The sequence below is a fragment of the Mesoplodon mirus genome (genome assembly GCF_964341445.2).
Source record: "Mesoplodon mirus genome assembly, chromosome: 11".
Lineage (NCBI taxonomy): Eukaryota > Metazoa > Chordata > Mammalia > Artiodactyla > Ziphiidae > Mesoplodon > Mesoplodon mirus.
Genome location: NC_138987.1, coordinates 36,200,494 through 36,217,510, shown reverse-complemented (window position 1 = coordinate 36,217,510; position 17,017 = coordinate 36,200,494). Strand labels below are relative to the sequence as shown.

The following is a 17,017-nucleotide window of genomic DNA, read 5'->3' as shown; positions in this document are numbered from 1 at the left end:
AGTAGCTGTTGGACAACCAGCTGCATGGCGGATGGGAAGTCCTTTCAGCTTTCTTCTTCCCATTCAAATATCATATTTCTAGAAAAGCAAAGTGAGGATTGTTGAGGCTGGTGGACTGCTTGTCTGCCACTTGGTGGGCCATCTGTTTAACATTGCCAAACTCCTACTCATCCTTAAAGACAGAACAAAAGTGTCTTCTCTCCTTGGAAGCCCTCCAGCTCTGCCCCAAACAGAATCAAGCATTTGCCACTCTGGCTTCCTAGAATACTCTGCTGGTACTGCTGACTATTAACTGTTCCCCAATATTTGTTGTTTCCTCCCTCTATAAAAAAAAGAGAACCTATAAAATAAAGATTACATTTCCTCACCTCCCTTACATCTATGTGTAGCCATGTGACTAAGATCCAGTTAATGAGATTTAAGCAGATGTGCCTTGTGGCCATTTCTGGGAGCCCTCCTTCAAAAAACAGCTCATGTGACTCCTTCGTCTCTTTGTCCTTTTCTCCATTCTGCTGCCTGGAATGCAAATGTGATGACTGGAGCTCTAGTTGCCATCTTGGACCCTAAGAACAAGGGTCCTATCTTAGGAAAGTTGGAACTGAGCTAGAAGAGGTCGGAGTCCCTAAGGACTTATCACAGCAGAAATAACATATAGACCCTGAATTGCCTACCTTCAGACTATTATGTGGGAGAGAAATTTCTACCTAGTTTGAGCCACTATTAATTTTGTGTCTTTGTCACTCACATACAAACCTAATCCTAAGTTACGTTACCTCTCTAATATGTGGTACTTTCCACACCTTAGCATAATTGTCTGTTTACTATTATCTCCCCTGCTAGACTGGGAGCTCCTCTAAGCAGAGATTAGGTTTCAGGTTCTGCCCAGTGCCAGACACACTAGAAGTCGCTCAATGAAATGTTTCCTGAAGGAAGTGTGGTGAGTGATTGCATAAACAACCGTGCAATGTCAGCGGAGCACTTGCCATGAGCAGCAACTCATGCACTTTGCATGCATTAACTGACTTAATCCCCATAAGAACCCCACGAGGAAACCACGGCAATCGAGAGGTTCAGTGACTTGCCCGAGATCACCAGCTGTTGAGTGACAGGGCTGGGACTAGAACTCCAGTCTGCCTCAGTCCCCAGCTCACGTATTTTCTACATCAGCCACTGCTCTCCCCTGTGCTCCCAGGATGGAGGGCTGGGCTGTTGAGCTGTGCCTGAAAGGTCTCCCTCTTCGTGTTACTTTGTTGAGAACAATGACAAATATCTAGGAAATTGCACGTATACTTTTTGTATTCTTCTCACTACCAGTTTTACTAAATTTGTTCTTCTGTGTTTTTGTTTTTTGTTTTTTCCTCTCTTGGCATCTTCTGATATGAATTCAACCAATGAGAGAACCTCTTTTGCCCAGAAGAATTCAATGGATGACTCACAAATACAGAATACCTCAAAAGGTACATTAACCACCTAAAGGGGAAATGTAGGCTTTTGATTTAGTTATCATCTCCAAAACCGTAGTTTCTTGGGTTTTTTGGAACCTAATCTGCCACCCTCATTTGCACCTGTGCTTCTAGCCTTGGGCCTTGACATCAAGCAATATCTTATGAGAAGACACGATTGTCTTTTCAGTTCAGTTATCACTAGTTAAGTTCCACTTTTGTGATAATGAGTTCAGCACAGTGCTTATATCTGTAGGGAAGAGAGATTGTTGGCAATGGAAGAAAATAAATCTAAGATATGATCACTGCTTCTCTCCCCCGTCAGAAACCAGCATTTATTGAGTTAGAAACTGATTTGTACCTGGGTGTTAATTTACAAAGGTGACTGAGCGACTACACAGGTCAATGCCATTGAAAGAAAACTTTGTTACTCTCAGTTCTAGAAACGGGAGGCATAGCTCACCACGCAGGACCCTGGGAGGGAGCTCCAGTGTTGGTTAGGGGGCAGAAGTTGCTACTGAAAGCTCGGCCTCTCTGGACACTGGTGCCAAATCCAATGCCGGGGACAGAGTTTTGGGGGAAGTAGGAAAGGATAGCTTTATTGCTTTGCCGGGCACAGGGGGACACACTGGGCTTGTGCCTCATAAAAGCTATGTGTCCCAACCCCAGAGGATTTGATGAGGGGTTTTATAACAGTGGTTCAAAGGTGGGGTCCTGAAAAGATTAGCGTGTGTGCAGGGCTCGCCCCCACCTTAATCTTGCCTCAGGTGGTTTCTTGGCTGGTCCTCCCTTGATTAGCAACTGTTTGAATCCACCCTTTGGAACTCAGGGAAGGTCATGGAGGCTGGGGTCTTGCCCACAAGAAATGGTGGACAAAATGAGGCCTCCGTGCCCGGGCTCCACTTGGTTTCAGGGCCTGGGAGCCCCACAGGGCCCCGCTCGGTTTCAAATGGAGCAAGGGGAAAGCACAGGCCACAGCCCTTACTGGGATTTCCTTGGGTAAGGCAAGACACGACAGGGTAAACAATTTAGGATTGGCTCTATTGAATAATTCCGGTGGGCTTTGGAGTATAAGGGCTGTCCCTAGTTGTCTGGCACCTGGGCCTGGGCTGATTTAAGTCAGGGGAAATATTGGCTTGGTGTGAGAGTTAGATAAAGAAGGTAGTTCAGAGTATGGGCTCTGGATCATGGAGGAGTTGTGAACAACTTTGGCCATTAGTTTGGCCCTGTAATTAATGGATGCCAAATAGACAAGTACAGAACCTAGAAACCTGAGTTAGAACATAAACACTTAAGTATCATTCTAGACCATTTCACACATGTCACCAGTATTTGAAAAAAGTTAAGCAATCCTTTTTCTTGATGGAGAAATGGAGAAGTACGTGAATTATATCTCAATAAAGCTGTTAAAAAAACCCAAAGCTTGGGGGCCACTCATTGAGAGTTATAGAGGGGATTCCAAATAGAGGTAAATATTTGTGGGAGACTTTGCAAGTCCCCAAAACATACATATATAGACCTACGAGTCAAAGAGGAAGTATCAAGAGAAATTAGAAAATATTTTGAACTGAGTGAAAAGAAGACCTTTTTTCCTAATATGACCATTTAATGCTATAGAGTTCCCTCTGAATGCTAGGCATCCCACAAATGTTTTAGATATAGTGTTTTATCTTTATTCAGTTTCTGTTGTTTCTACTTTGTAACTATCATAAATAATGCTGCTGTGAACATTCATGTACAAGTTTTTTTGTTTTGTTTTGTTTTTTTGTGGTACGCGGGCCTCTCACTGTTGTGGCCTCTCCCGTTGCGGAGCACAGGCTCCAGATGCACAGGCCCAGCGGCCATGTCTCACGGGCCTAGCCGCTCCGCAGCATGTGGGATCTTCCCGGACTGGGGCACGAACCCGTGTCCCCTGCATTGGCAGGTGGACTCTCAACCACTGCGCCACCAGGGAAGCCCCATGTACAAGTTTTTGTGTAGACATATGTTTTCATTTCTCTTGGTTGTATGTATACCTAGGGTGGAATTGCTGGGTCATATGTTTAACATTTTGAGGAACTGCCAAACAGCATTCCGAAGTGATTATCATACATATTTTAAAGAATGTAAGAGGAGGAAAATACAGTATTATATTTACTCTATATAACCAGATAGATTTATAATATATATTATATATTTACTATTTATATTCTATATTTACTATATATATTGTACTTACTATATATAACCAGATATTTACAGTTTCTGTTGCTTTTCCTTCATTCCTGAAGTTCCAAGTTTCCCTCTGGTATTATTTTCCTTCTTACACACCCCCCTCCCAAAAGAAAACCCTTCATTTAAAATAAGCCTGCTGGCAATGAATTCGCTTAGTTTTCTGTCTTCTGAGAATGTCTTTATTTCACCTTCATTCTTTTTTTTTTTTTTAATGGCCTACTCACAAGACTGCCTTTATTTTTTTTAACATATTTATTGGAGTATAATTGCTTTACAATGGTGTGTTAGTTTCTGCTTTATAACAAAGTGGATCAGCTATACATATACATATATCCCCATATCTCCTCCCTCTTGTGTCTCCCTCCCACCCTCCCCATCCCACCCCTCCAGGCGGTCACAAAGCACCGAGCTGATCTCCCTGTGCTCTGCGGCTGCTTCCCACTATCTATCTACCTTACGTTTGGTAGTGTATATATGTCCATGCCTCTCTTTCGTTCTGTCACAGCTTACACTTCCCCCTCCCCATATCCTCAAGTCCATTCTCAAGTAGGTCTGTGTCTTTATTCCCGTTTTACCCCTAGGTTCTTCATGACATTTTTTTTTTAATTCCATATATATGTGTTAGCATACGGTATTTGTCTTTCTCCTTCTGACTTACTTCACTCTGTATGACAGACTCTAGGTCTATCCACCTCATTACAAATAGCTCAGTTTCGTTTCTTTTTATGGCTGAGTAATATTCCATTGTATATATGTGCCACATCTTCTTTATCCATTCATCTGATGATGGGCACTTAGGTTGTTTCCAGCTCCGGGCTATTGTGAATAGAGCTGCAATGAACATTTTGGTACATGTCTCTTTTTGAATTATGGTTTTCTCAGGGTATATGCCTAGTAGTGGGATTGCTGGGTCATATGGTAGTTCTATTTTTAGTTTTTTAAGGAACCTCCATACTGTTCTCCATAGTGGCTGTACCAATTCACATTCCCACCAGCAGTGCAAGAGTGTTCCCTTTTCTCCACACCCTCTCCAGCATTTATTGTTTCTAGATTTCTTGATGATGGCCATTCTGACTGTTCACCTTCATTCTTGAAGGATATTTTTTTCTGGTTATAGAATTCTGTGTCAAAAGTTCTTTTCTTTCCACACTTTCAAATGTCGTTCCACAGCTTCTGGCCTCAAGGGTCTGATGAGAAATCCACAGTCATTTAATTTCTTGTTCCGCTTTTGTGTCAAGCATTTCTCTTAGACTGCCCTCAAGTTGTCTTGCCTTTCAACTGGTTGTTTAGGATGTGTAGGGGCATGGGTTTCTTTGACTTCGACTTGATTGGGGTTTGCAGAGCTTCTTGAAACTGTAAGTTTATGTCTTTTGCCAAATTTGGGAGGTTTTTCAATTTTTTTTTGGTACCACACTCTCCTTTCATTTTAGGACTTTGATGACACAATTTTCGACCTGTTGATATTGTCCCATAGGTCCCTGAGGCTCTGTTCATTTTTTCTGGTCTTTTGTCTCTACACTGTTCAGATTGTATATATAATAAAAATACAGATTTGATCTTTGTCCCCAGTTCCTGGCACAGAGCTCCTAAAACCCTTGGGATTTCCTGAGTGATGGGAATGTCTTTTGTTATTCATTATTAGCATCTTCCAACCACACCTGAATATATCCTAATATAGTGACCCAGGTTGGGGCCTTAGATAGCTTCAGGATAGGACCCAGAAAGACCAAAACATGAGGGACTTCCCTGGTGGTCCAGTGGTTAAAAATCCACCTTCCAATGCAGGGGACAGGGGTTCGATCCCTGGTCAGGGAACTAAGATCCCACATGCCGCGGGGCAACTAAACCTGCGCACCACAAAAACTGAGCATGTGGGCCACAACTATAGAGCCTGCGTGCTCTGCAGCCCACATGCCACAACTAGAGAGGAGCCCATGCCCTGCAATGAGGAGCCCGTGTACCACAGCAGAGGATCCCACGTGTTGCAACGAAGATGCAAGGCAGCCAAAAATAAAAATAAATATTTAAAAAAAAAAGACCAAACATGATTAGAGGGTGGGAACTTTCAGCCTCACCCCTCCCAGCCTCCAGGGAGGAGAGAGAGACTGGAGACTGAGTTATAGAAATTCCTGAACAATGTGATTTGGTGAACCTCCAGGTCGCTGAACACACTGATGTGCTGGGAAGGTGATGTGCCTGAAGAGGGCATGGAAGGTCCGTGCTCCAGCCCGCACACCATGCCCTATGTCTCTCTTCCATTTAGTTGTTCCTGAGTTGTGTCTTTTATAGTAAACCTGTAATAGTAAGCATAGCACTTTCCTGAGTTCTGTGGGCCATTCTACTGAATTATTGAACCCAAGGGGGTTATGGGAACCCCCAAATTTGTAGTTAGCTAGATAGAAGCATGGGTGGCATTTGACACTGGTGCTTGAAGTGGGGACAGTCTTGTTGGATTGAGTCTTTTAACTAGTGGGATCTGACCCTAATTCCAGGTAGATTTGGAATTGAATTAAATAGACACCCAGTTTATTTCAGAGAATTGGAGAACTGGTGTGGAAAACCACACATATGATATTATAAAACACACAAATAGGACAATTTTTGTTGATCTGTCTTCAAGTTCATTGTCTCCTTCCTCCATCACCTCCATTCTGGTATTGATCCCATCCAGTGAATTTTTTATTTCAATTATTGTATTTCTCAGTTGTAAAATTTCTATTCAGTTCTCTGTCATAGCTTCTATTTCTCTGCTGAGACTTTCTATTTTTTCATTTATTTCAAAAGTATTCACCCTTACTTCTTAAAGCACTGTTATAATAGCTGCCTTAAAACCTTTGTCTGATGATTTCAACATCTGAGTCATTTCAGGATTGGTGATGCTGATTGTCTTTCTTCCTTGAGAATTTATCAGATTATTCTGGTTCTTTGTAGGTTGAGTAATTTTGGATTCTATTCTGGATATTTTGAATATTTTGAGTTTTGTTTAAATGTATGAAGAGTGTTGGAGTGTTTTGTTTCCTTTGTTTTAGCAGGCAATTCACCCAATTACGCTCAGGTCATAAATTTTGTAGATTGTGGTTTCAATGTTAGTTCAGTTTTCAAAACTTTTGCAGTGCTATTTTGATCTGTCCTAAATGTGTGCTACCCAGGGACCACATTTGAGACTTGAGAAGTGATCTACCCTGTAGTTCAGTTCTCAAAGCCATCTGTTTAGGGTCAGATACACATTTATATGTGCAGCTCAGGGGTGGGCATATGCATCCATACACAATTATTTAGGATTCCTTTCTTGATCTCTCTCCTCTCTGTAATTTCCCCCATATATATGTACAGAGAGAGAGAGAATTTTTAGCAGTTCCTTACTGCAGTTCTCTTGGTAAGTTCCCTTGGTTTTTGTTTTTCTATTAATGTCTTTATTTCATCTTTCTTCTTAAAGGATAGTTTTGCTGGGTGTACACGTTTACCTTAATGCTTTGGTGATTTCATTCCACTGTCATCTTCTAGCTTCCGTTGTTACTGTTGAGAACTCTACAGTCATTCTAATTGTTATCTGTTTATAGATAATCTGTTGTTTCTCTCTTCCTGTCTTTAAGATATTCTCTATTAACCTTCTACAGAAGAACCATAACTTTGTGCAAGAGTTGGATATTTTTTTCTCTTTTAATCACAACACCTTTCCTGAGTCTGCTTAGCATTTTTAAATCCTTTAGGCTCCTTCTTCCTTATTCTGGGACCATACTGTATTGTACAGAGAATTCTATCATGGCACATGAGTTAGTGTTACACTTATCATTTACCTGTCTTTTTTTCTTACTAAGCTGTGAGTTCCTTGAAGATAATCTACTTCCAGCACCTAGCATGGGCCCAGCACATAGTAAAGGCTAAACAAAATGTTGGATGGATGGATAGAAGGATGGGCAGATAGATTAGTAAATGGACAAGTGTATGGCCACAAGTGTACATCTGACTAAAATGCAAGTGAAATTCTATGAATTTACCTGAGTGGCTTCCTCTAGCATCTCCCAATGATCTGAATATACCCAGGCATTTTCACATTAATAGAAAGCTGAGTCTACCATATGCTCTTTCTCATCATAGCTGAGAAGGCCTATTGATCATTTTTTGTGCATATTGCATTGACAGAGCATAATTATCAGACTCTGTTCTTGAGGAAAACAACACAACAAGTCAAAAGGATATCAGCAGCAAGAGAACTTGAGAATATGCTTCCTAAGCCAGTGAGCATGTGATTGCAAACTTAATAGCAGAGATGATTTAAAGGGGGCTAGGAGATCTGGCTAGAAAAGCTAGCTCTGTGAAGATGTCAGGGTAAGAACTGGGGTATTTCTGATTGTAGACTTGGGTGAAACAGTAAGGAAGTCTCCAAGGGTAATTACTGACTGAGGTAGGCACAAGTTGAGTGAGAATTTTGCCTGGATTTCTCCAGGATTTAAATTACTTGCTTGAAACTCAAGAGCCTGGGTGTAACGGAAGGAGAACAGAGTCTCAGTTTTCTACTCTATAAAATGGGGACAGTAATTCCTAGGTCTTGGTGTTCTTATGAGGTTTACCTGAGGTAGTGATGATAATTAACATGTAATGAACACTTACTCACTACATGTCAGGTGCTATACTAAACCTGTGCATACAGTGTATTTTATTTTACTGTTACAGTCGTTTGAGATAATTACTCCTGCTATTCTTTAGTTTATTAGTGAGGAAAGTGATGCTCAGAGCAGGTAACTAATTTGTCCAAATTCACAAAGCAAATAAGTGATAAAGCCAAGACTTGCATGCAGATCTGCCTGACTCTGAGCCTGAGCTCTTAACCTCTGAGCTTTGCCACCAGCACAGCCCCCAGAACACAAGAGGTGAAGGATTACGGTGTGTTCTCTCCTCCTCCCCTCCCGCAAATCTTCCCTACAAACCTCAGTGCATGGTAATTTATATCAATGGCACATTCAGTCTTATGTAGTGGGAAGAGGCCCTTAGGACCCTGAACAGGGCAAGAGGCTTTGGGGCTTCCCCAAGCCACCAACTAGCAAGGGAGTCAGGCCATAGAACTTGGATCAAGTATAGCAAGTATTGTAGAAGATTTCTTTCTTTCCTTCTTTCTTTCTTTTTTGTTCCTTTTTTTTGGCCGCGCTGTGCAGCTTGTAGAATCTTAGTTCCCCGACCAGAGATTGAACCCAAGTCCTAGCCACTGGACCACCAGAGAATTCCCTGTAGAAGATTTCTTGAACGTTCTTTGTTTCTCCATAATTATTCCACTGCCTATTTCCCCTCAGCATTTAGCAGTGAAACTTTTGAGAAGTAGCAGGGCCTGGTGGAAAGACACACAGACATGAGTTCAGATCTTGGTGCTGCATCTACCTCCTCAGCTGCGTTACTTGAGCGAGTTGTTTAACTCTTCTGACCTTCTTCTGTAAAATGGCGGAAATAAAGCCCAGCAGTGTTACGGTCCTTACTGCTGACGGGGATCGTGGGGCTGCTCTAGAGATAGAGACAAGGAGATGAGTAGTCATGTCCTACTCTGGGATCTGTCCTGGTGGGGTGGTGAAGCCCAGCAGTCAGAGTGTATAGTGGCAGAGTTTAACAGGAGTGGAAAGCAGCTGAATGGCCTGTGAATGGCCTGGCAGACACGTGGAAGGGAAATGCCTCCGTGAGCTATTCACCGGGGGTGGGGTGTGGGGGGCCTTCTGGATGTTCCTGACAGAAGAGCCAACACGTGACTCTACCACTTTAAGAAGCACAGCACTGATACAATCTGCTGCCCATTCTTTTTTTTTTTTTTTAATACTGTAGTTTTTATTGAAAAAATCTTTGCCTGTGGTAAAACCAAACAGTATTAAAGGATATATAACAAAAAGTTAATCTCTCCTCCACGCCAGACCCTATTCCCCCTCCCCAGAGGCAAACAAAGTTTTTCCTTATATCCTTCTAGAAATGTTTGATGCATGTCAAGGAATATAAACCATTTTTTAAAATCAAAAATTGGTATAATATATACACCATTTTTCACTTTGCTTTTTCAACCTAGCATATAATAGCTAACAATTATTGAATGCTTATATAGCAAACATTGTTCTAAACACATCATACATGTTAATTCATTTAATCCTCACACAACCCTAAGAGAAGTAGGTTTTATTTATTATCTCCATTTTATGGATCAGAAAACTAAGGCTCAGAAATATTCAGTATCTTGCCCAAAGTCAAATAGCTAGTAAGTGGTAGAGCTAAGATTTTTTTTAAAGCTATAATTCACATACCATAAAAATCAGCATTTTAATGTAAAACTCAGTGGTTTTTAGTATAGTCGCAAGGTCCTATAATCATCACCACTATCCACTTCCAGAACACTTTTATCACCCCAAAAAGAAACCCCATACTCATTAGCAGTCACTCCCCAGCCCCCTCTCCCCGCTGCCTCTGGAAACCACTAATATAGTTTTAGTTTGTATGAATTTGCCTATCCTGGACACTTCGTATAAATGGGAATCATATAATATGTGGCCTTTTGTGACTGATTTCCTTCACTTAGCATAGTGTTTTCAAGATTTATCCATGTTGTAGCATGTGTCAGTATTTCACCTTTTTATGGCTGAATAATATTCCATTATATGACTATACCAAACTTTGTTTATCCATTTACTAGTTAATGGACATTTGGACTGTTTCCGCCTTTTGGCTGTTATGAATGACATGGCTTCTATGAACATTTATGTACAAATTTTTGTGTGTACATATGTTTTCTATTCTCTTGGATATATACTACTTAGGAGTGGCATTGTTGGGTCATATGGTAAGCCTACGTCTAACTTTTTGAGGAACTGACAAACATTTCCACAGAGCCTGTACCATTTTACATTCCCACCAGCAACATACAAGGGTTTCAATTTCTCCACATCCTTGCCAACACTTATTTTCCATTCTTTTTGGTATAGTTATCCTAGTTGGTATGAAGTAGTATCTCATTGTGGTTTTGACTTCCGTTTCCGTAATGACTAATGATACTGAGCATCTTTTCATGTGCTTATTGGCCAGTTGTATATCTTTAGAGCAATGTCTGTTCAAATCCTTTGTCCATTTTTAGATTAAGTTTTTGTCTTTTTGTTGTTGAGTTGTAAGAGTAGAGCCAGGATTTTAACCCAAGCAGTGTGACTCCAGACCCCATGTTCTAAATCAGACTCTGTAATGATTTCAACATATCTTAGAGAGTATTCTGAATGAAAGCACATACAGATCTATCACAATCTTATTTCATGGTTGCACCTGTATTCTATAATTCATTAACCATTTTCCTATTCATGGACATGTATGTGCTCCCAGTCTTTGCTATTATAAACACTGCTGTCTTGAACATCTCGGTATTTGTGTGTTTCTTGGCTCATATGTACAAGTATACATGTAGGAAGAATTCCTAGAAGTAGAATTCCTAAATCAATTGTATATCTTGAATTGCTCTCCAAAGAAGTTGTACCAATTTATATTCTCACCAGCAGCACGTGAGAGACTATCCATGTGCCTTTGCCAATGTTTTACGTTATCAAATTATTTGTTGCCATTCTGATGAGGGGAAAACGCTATGTTATAATTGTTTCAATATTCATTATTTAATTATGAGTGAAGTTAAATCTATTTTCCTATAGTTATAATCCTTTGGAATTTCTATTTCCGTGAAATGCCTCTTCATGTCCTTTGTTTTTGTTTTTGTTTTTTTCTATTCTTAGTAGAAGTATTTCTGTTTCTAAGGTTCTTAGTCTTCTGCTCATTTTTGATTTGTAGAAGCTCAATTCTTAGTCATATATTTGGCAAAAAGTGTTTCCTATTTAATCTTCTTACTTTAATTATGGTATTTTATTCTAGAAAATTTAAATTTTTATGCAGACATGTTTATTGGTCATCTCTTTTACGGCTTCTGGATTTCATTTCCTACTAAGAAAGATCTTTACCACTCCAAGATTTTATGAAACATTCTCTCCATTTTTCCCCTGATGTTTTTATATTATCACCTATTCTTTTTTTTTTTTTTTTTTTTTTTTTTTTGCATTACGCGGGCCTCTCCCTATTGTGGCCTCTCCCGTTGCGGAGCACAGGCTCCGGATGCGCAAGCTCAGCGGCCATGGCTCACGGGCCCAGCCGCTCCGCAGCACGTGGGATCCTCCCGGACTGGGGCACGAACCCGTGTCCCCTGCATCGGTAGGCGGACTCTCAACCACTGCGCCACCAGGGAAGCCCTTATCACCTATTCTTAATAAAAAAGCTTTACTCTCATAACCCAGATGTCACCAGGGGTTACTCTACTCCTTTGAATTTAATTAAAGATTGGTTCAAGCATTTGTTATATGATTTGTTTGGAGCCTCATACCCTCCCCCAAATATCTGAACTCTGGGGGCTTATGTTTTCTATGGCACCGAGCTCCTCTTTCGTCCTGCATGTGCTGTGCACGTATCACCTCTTCCCTTGATTTTCACAAAAACTGCTCACACAAGGCCTGTGTGGGTGGGTTGCATATATAGAAAACTTTACTAAGTTTAAAGAGATGGGAGGAAGCGGGACCATATCACAGTAATGCAAAGACCTTTAATGTGAGTTGCCCTTCTTAAAATCCTTTAGTCATCCCACAATTTGCAAGACCATCCTCTATAGTCGTGGGCACTTTCCTCTCTCTTCTTTCCCCAAACTCCTGCTCATCTCTAATGTAGAGCAATGTAGCTCTCACTCTGCCTTTGGCTCTAATCTTTGTTTTCCTGAGAAAGGACAGTCCCCTCCCTCTGGTGTATTCTGGTACTAGAGAAGTCAATTTTTTTACATCCCTCTATGCTAGGAATAGAAGGAGACCTCAGTAACTTGATAAAGCCATTAGCATCAAAGAACCTACAGAACAGTGGAACAGTGGAGGTGTTTGGCTTAACACCAGGATCAAGCAAAGGACACCCATCATTCCACCTCCCTTTGAAGTTGTTTTCAATCAGGGCATCCAACTTCAGGGCTCCCTTACCTCCCTAGGCCTCAAAGGATTTTCCTTACTTTCTTACAAGCTCCTTCATTCATTTAAAAGGATTTTTAAATATTTTTCTAGCATTTTTAGGTGTTTTGTCATGAGTTTAGGATATTCTATTAAAATTTTAATGGCATACACTGAAGACCTGGCAATTTCACTTCTAAGAATCTATCCTGTAGAAATGTTCATACAAGGCCATCCCTTACAGCATTAATCTGTACCAGCAAAAACTGAAGAAAATTAACATTTCAGTAGATAAATAGGTAAACTGTGAAATGTTCATAATATAGATACTCTGTTACTGTTAAAAACAGACAGATTTATACCTTATCATATGAAAGAATGAAAGTCAACAATGTCTAAAATTAATAAATCAAGAGAATACTATAGGCAATGTATTTAGATACTGATGAGTGAAAAATTAAAGTAATAAAACATGGTGTATAGTATGATTCTGTTTTTATTTTTGAAATACATTTTTGGTATAAAGTCATTATGTGCTTATAAAAAGGTTTGGAAGAATACACGGAAAAACATTAATAGTATTTATTCCTAGAAAATGCAAGTGAGGATGGAGACTCTTATCTTTTACTATATACGTTTATACATTGTATGAATTTTTCACAAAGAACAGGAATTTATTTTGTAAAAAAAATAAATAAGTGTTTTCACTCTCAGAGATAGCAGAAAAGGATATGTAAATGTCAAAACAAATAACTTTTTAAAAAGATATACAGTTGGCCCAGAATAAGGAAGAGGACGGTCCCACTTCAGATGGTTCCATCTAACATGTGTTCAGGGAGAGGGACCAGGCTGGAGAGAAAGAGGGTCCAGGAGTTACTGAAGGCACTGAAGATGTTTAGGTTGGAGAAACAAGACTTAGAGAAGATGTGAGGGCTCTCCTCAATTTTTTTTTTTTTTCTGACCACGCTCTGCAGCTTGCAGGATCTTAGTTCCCCGACCAGGGATTGAACCTGGGCCCAGCAGTGAAAGCGCTGAGTCCTAACCACTGGACCGCCAGGGAATTCCCTCCTCAAATATTTTAAGGACCGTTATGTAACACACAGTCTGGAGGGAGATGGATTGGAATTACAGAGAGTCCGATTTTTATCTAGAGGAAGAAAGAACTTCATAGGAATCCAAGCTGCTGTCATTTTAAACCAGCTCTACCCTCTGGCTTGGCTGCAGACTGTCTGCTGGTTCTTGTTCCACTCTGGCTCTCAAACCATGTCATTCCTCTTGCCAGATCTCTGATGCCAACCCCTTTACTCTAGCTCCTGCTCTGCTTTCTACCTGCCTCTTGGAGCTGAGGTTCCAGAACGACTCTCCTCTTGCCTAGTGGCTTGTCTTTGCCCAGTGCTATGGCTCTGAGCCAGCCCTTTCCCTGGGAGGAGAAACCGGATGCTTACCGACAATGGAACTGGATGTTTCAGAAGGGAGTGTATCTCTTGTTTCCAGAGTTAGGGAAGCAAAAATGGGCAAGTACCTACTGAGAATATTATTGAAATGATGTGTATCAGTTGGGATTCTTTGCTTACAAGTAACAAAATCTGCCAACTTGAGCAAACACTGCAAGAACATTGAGTAGCTGAACAGTGTGAAAATCGGTCCAGGGACCAGGAGGAGAATCAAGGCAGTTGCAACCCTTGAACCAGCTTTTCAAGGTGACATCTCTGGTATGGGTGAACCCCCATGTGTTTTCAGTCTGTATTTCACCTCACTCAGGACTAAAAATCCCAGAAACCGGAGTTTTGATTGACCAAGCTTATTCCATGTGCTCTGGCTCTAAATGGGTGGATGAGAGAAAGGCTCTGGCTGGCAGAGCCTACAAAGGCTTCTAAGGCTCCCTCCTGTGGCTCTCATGGGGAGCAAGACATTTGATTTAAAGTCCTTCAAGCTCAGATGCAGTAGAGGGCAGGTAAACTCCCCCAAACACACAAGAATTGGGGGTTGTTAGCAAAAGGAGAATGGGTACTGGGCAACCGAAAGAACAGCACTTGAATAAATGTGGAACTAGATTAGTGGTTCTAGATCTTTGGACTTTTCTAGACTTGGGAAAACTTTTTTTCTTTTCACTAAATAAGTTCATTAAAACAAAGTGACTGCTGGGCTTCCCTGGTGGCGCAGTGGTTGAGAGTCCGCCTGCCGATGCAGGGGACATGGGTTCGTGCCCCGGACTGGGAAGATCCCACATGCCGTGGAGCGGCTGGGCCCGTGAGCCATGGCCGCTGAGCCTGCACGTCCGGAGCCTGTGCTCCGCAACGGGAGAGGCCACAACAGTGAGAGGCCCGCATACCACAAAACAAACAAACAACCAAAAAAAAAACACAAAAAAAAACAAAGTGACTGCTATCTGGTATCATCATCATTTCATAAAAGAAAGGTCATTAATGTAAAAAAGTAGAAAGACAATCTCAGAATAAAAAGAGAGTCCTTAAGTGAATAAATTTCCTTTAGGTCATGGAATTCCCTGTCAGTGCAGTGGTTAGGACTCAGTGCTTCCACTGTGGGGGCACAGGTTCAATCCCTGGTCAGGGAACTAAGATCCTATAAGCTGTGTGGCGGCAGCCAAAAAAAAAAAAAAAAAAAAATTACTTCAGGTCAGATTTATTACAATGTATTTTTCCTTGTTTCCCTCATTTTGCTGGAGACCATTGAACACAGACTGGCCCCCATTTGGAGATGGGCTTTTAGGAATCATTGGACTAAATGATCTATAGGTGCTCTACTAACCCCAAGTTTCTGTGATTCCAGTGGGATCTTGCTATAGAATAGTGGTTCTCAACTGGGGACAGTTTTGCCCCCTAGGAGACATTTGGCCATGTCTGGAGACATTTCTGGTTGTCACAGCTGGGGGTGAGGGGCAGAGTACTACTAGCATCTCTTGGGTAGAGACCACGGAGGCCACTCGATGTCCTACAATGCACAGGACAGTCTCCCACAACAAATCTGGTCCCAAATATCAAAGTGACAAGGTTGAGAGACCCTGCTATCGATAGAGGAAATCTCATTAGGCAATTAAAATGAATAGGACAGAGAAGAGTGTGGTTAGGTGCTGCTGCAGGCTTCACTCATGAGACAGAATTTTTGTCTGGTTAGATTTTAACCGCTTCTTCCAAATAAAACGTATTTTTTAAAAAATACAAAAGAAGCACATAATCACCACTGACGTTTTGGAAAAAGGCAGAGGAATATAAGGAAGGAAAACAGATTACTCTCAGCCCCTGCCTGTTCTCCTTCCTGATCTCTGTTTCCTCTTGGTTGTCTATTAGCATCTCAAATACAGCACATGCAAAACAGACCTCTTGATTTTCCTGCCCTGTCAGCCTCTTCCTCCCCACATATTCCCAGCTGGGAAACTGGCACGTAACCCTTCAGAGTCACCCTTGACTCCTCTCTTTCTCACACCTACATCGACTCCATCAGCAAATCCTGCCAATTCTGCTTTCATAGTACGTTGCAGATTCCATCACTTCTCACCCCTCACCATTCCCAGCCCCAGCACTGCCTCAACCACTGCAGAGGTCTCCCAAGTGCTCTTCTAGTGTCCACGCTTACCCACTGCAGTCATTTCTCCACACATCAGTTAAAGTGATCTTTTTTTTTTTTATTTGTATTTTTTGGCTGTGCCATGTGGCATGTAGGATCTTAGATCCCCAGCAGGGATTGAACCCACACTCCCTGCATTGAAATCACAGAGTCTTAACCACTGGACCGCCAGGGAAGTCCCAGTTAAAGGGATCTTTAGAAAAAATTAATCAGGTGTACCCCAGCTCAAAACCTTCCAGTGGCTTCCATCACACTTAGAAAATCCTAACTTCTTCCTGTGGCCCAAAGACCCCGCTCCTTCTTCAGCCTCATCATTTGTTCTCATTTGAGCCGTGCAGGCCTGGTTGCTGTCCCTCAGCCACACCAAGCTCCTGTCTGCCTTGGGGTCTCCTGCACTTGCTGTCCCCTGTGCCTGGAACATCGCACAGATCTTCCTTCCATCATTCAGGATCTGCCAGGATCGCTCCTCCTCAGGGCAGTCCTCCCTGACCTCCCCATGGAAAAGATCCCTCTCCTGCCCAGTCTCCCATCCCACCACCCACACCCCTTGCCCTACTTGATTCTTACCTAAAGCCCTTATTATTCCATAGTATCATGTTATTGTTTTACTTGTTGATTTGTTTATTGTTTTTCTCTCAACTATGATACAAGCTCCGTGAGGGCTGGAATTTGTCTTATTCTCGGCTGAAAGGCCAGTGTCTAGATCAGTGTGTATACGCAGTAGTCACCCGATAAATATTTGCTGAATGAATTGTTAACATTTTGATAACTATGCTTCTAGTCTCTTATCTATCATTTTTTTTG

General features: G+C 41.5%; 1 protein-coding gene across 1 annotated transcript in view; it reads left to right on the top strand.

Annotated features, from left to right (window-relative positions):
• Positions 1-17,017, top strand: part of FAM227A (family with sequence similarity 227 member A) — a gene marked incomplete at its 5' end in the record, with an annotated part of 79,190 nt that overhangs the window by 36,819 nt on the left and 25,354 nt on the right. The window contains one exon of the mRNA XM_082635297.1: positions 7,800-7,894. Within this exon, the coding sequence (XP_082491423.1) occupies positions 7,800-7,894 (95 nt within the window). The remainder of the gene's footprint in view (positions 1-7,799; positions 7,895-17,017) is intronic.